We start from the raw sequence: 2,293 nt of genomic DNA, 5'->3' as shown, positions 1-2,293 counted from the left end.
ATGGCGGCGGCGGAGCGGCGGGCGCTGGCGCGGCTGGCGCAGGAGGCGGCGGCGCTGGCGGGCGCCGTGCGCGGCTGCCTGGGCCCGCGCGGCGGGCGGGCGCTGCTGGCGCTGCCGGGCGGCGCGGCGCTGCCCACGCGCGACGGGCGCCGCCTGCTCGAGGCGCTGCGCCTGGAGCCGCCCACGGCCAGGTACGGCGGCGGGGGGCGGGAGGGCAGGGCCGGGCGGCGCCAGCGGAGCTGACGGCGCGTGTCGCCCGCAGGCTGATGGTGGCGGCCGCCGGCCGCCTCCGCGCCGCCACGGGGGACGGTGCCAAGAGCTTCGTGCTGCTGCTGGCCGCCCTGCTGCGCCGCCTGCGCGCCGCGGGGCCCCGGGCGGCGGCGGCGCGGGCGCTGCGGGGGCTGGCGGCGCCCGTGCTGGCCCGCGCGGGGGCGGCGCTGCGGCGGCACGCAGCGCCCGGCGGCCGCGGCAGCGCGGCCCTGGAGCCGCTGCTCGAGGCCTACCTGGGCGGCCGCGCGGGGCCCGGCGAGCGGCGGCTGCTGGCGCGGCTCGGCCGCGGCCTCTGCGAGCGCTGCCCGCCGCGCGTGGCCGCCGAGCACTGGCGCGAGCTGCACGTCGCCGTGCCCGGCCTGCCGCTCGCCCGCTCCCGCCTGCTCGCGGGGCTGCTGCTGCGCGGGCGCCTCACCGCCTGCCGCCCCGCGGGCGGCGACGTGGCGGCCGTCGTGGTCACGGAGCCCCTGCTCTCCGGGCCCGGCGACTTGGAGCTCGCGCTGCACTCGGAGGCGCAGCTGCAGGCCTGGCAGCGCTGGGCGGCCCGCGGCGCCGAGGCCATCGTGAGGCGCCTGCAAAGCAGCCACGTGAAGCTGCTGCTGTCGGCCGGGAAGCAGCCCGAGGTGGTCATCTACTTCGCCGAGCTGTACGGCATCGCTGTTGTCGAGGGTCTCTCGCCCGAGGAGATCACCCTTCTGTGCAAAGTCACCGGCGTGGCGCCTTTCACCCCGCAGTGCCACGACACGCAGGGAGCAGTCACGGACGTCGCAGTGGCAGCGTTTTGTCGGCCCTTGTTGCTTGGCTCGGAGAGATACGTTCACCTGGGCTTCAGCAGTGCTTGCGCCTTCCAGCCCCACTGCCTCATCCTGTGCGGGCCGGCCCCTGGTGCAATCGAGCAGCACGCGGATGCTCTTCACGGGGCATTTAAGATGCTGGAGCAGCTGTCTGAAACTGTCGAGCAGAGGCAGGAGAGTGAAACCTCAGGCACCTGTGGCCTCCATCCTTCTACTGCTCACGTGCAGCTCCCCACAGAAAATATCTCCTGTAATGGTAGTCAGGGCTTTGAGCATCACCTGAGAAGGGACGGGGGTGAAACAGCGATGCAGATCATAGAGTCCAGCTTGGAGGGCAGTGAAAATCCAGTGTGTGAGCAAACAGACCTGCAGGTGCTCCCACATCCTGTCGAGCCCCGCAGAGAGTTAAGTGTTCTCACTGTTGGAGAGGCCTCTTCAGGAGAGGTACACAGACTGCATCCAAATTGGAAGCATCCAGGTGACATCCACAAGGATTATGGAAGTGACTTAGTTGTGGACCATCCAAAGAGTAGTGGTTGTACAAGTAGTCAGCAGAATTATTCCGGCTGGATTATAGAAGCAGGGTCAGTTTTGCCAGTAGGAGGTAACTTTGAGATCCTGCTGCATTATTACATTCAGCACTATGCTAAGGAGTGCCAGGAGCCCCTGGTAGCCGAGGTAGCTCATGCAGTAGCGGATGCCTTGCTAAGCATCCCCCAGGCCCTGTACAGCACAGCGGGGGGAAACTGCTTCAACAGGTTCTATCTCAGAGCCATGGATGCACTCAGGAAAAATGAGCCCCTGCCTGTGAGCGAAGAAGGCTTGGAGTCAGTGTCCTGTAAATACCAGTTAGTCCTTGCAGTTCTTGACTGTGCTGCCGAGCTGCTCACGATTGACTTAGTGATCGGTGTTAAGCGGCCCTTGCAGAAAACTGAGGGTAGCGACTCGGAAGATGATATGTGAAAATATTCAATAAAGACCTCTTGGTTTTGTGCTTTGTGTGTGTCTTGACTAAATGTAGGCTCCAAAGGCCTAATGTGCTTTTTTTTTTTTTTTTCCCCTCCTTAGAATTAAAAGAACAAGAAGGAGGTGGATCAGCTGAGATTTGGGGACAACACTGTTGTGAACAGCACAGCTTGAGGTTTCAAGCATCAGAAAATGTAATTCTGACGTAGCAGATTCCCACGTGCGCTGCCTTCTCCATCACTGTGCAGAGGATCCGGTGTACA

The 2,293-nt window shown here is 64.4% G+C and overlaps 1 protein-coding gene across 1 annotated transcript; it reads left to right on the top strand.

Annotated features, from left to right (window-relative positions):
- On the top strand, positions 1-2,054 carry BBS10 (Bardet-Biedl syndrome 10). Its single transcript, XM_088522919.1, has 2 exons — positions 1-191; positions 263-2,054. The coding sequence occupies exons 1-2, from the start codon at positions 1-3 to the stop codon at positions 2,025-2,027; spliced, it is 1,956 nt and encodes a 651-aa protein (XP_088379045.1). The 3' UTR covers positions 2,028-2,054.
- The last annotated feature ends 239 nt before the right edge of the window (positions 2,055-2,293 follow it).

The sequence above is a fragment of the Tinamus guttatus genome, unplaced genomic scaffold (genome assembly GCF_059628265.1).
Source record: "Tinamus guttatus ecotype Peru unplaced genomic scaffold, ASM5962826v1 Tinamus_guttatus_pri_ptg000171l, whole genome shotgun sequence".
Lineage (NCBI taxonomy): Eukaryota > Metazoa > Chordata > Aves > Tinamiformes > Tinamidae > Tinamus > Tinamus guttatus.
Note: the sequence above shows the minus strand (reverse complement) of the source record. Positions and strands in the feature narration are given on the sequence as shown.

Coding starts and splice junctions, on each gene's coding strand:
- BBS10 (XM_088522919.1), top strand. CDS start 1: ATGGCGGCGGCGGAGCGGCGGGCGCTGGCGCGGCTGGCGCAGGAGGCG. Junction 192..262: donor CTGGAGCCGCCCACGGCCAG/GTACGGCGGCGG, acceptor TGTCGCCCGCAG/GCTGATGGTGGCGGCCGCCG.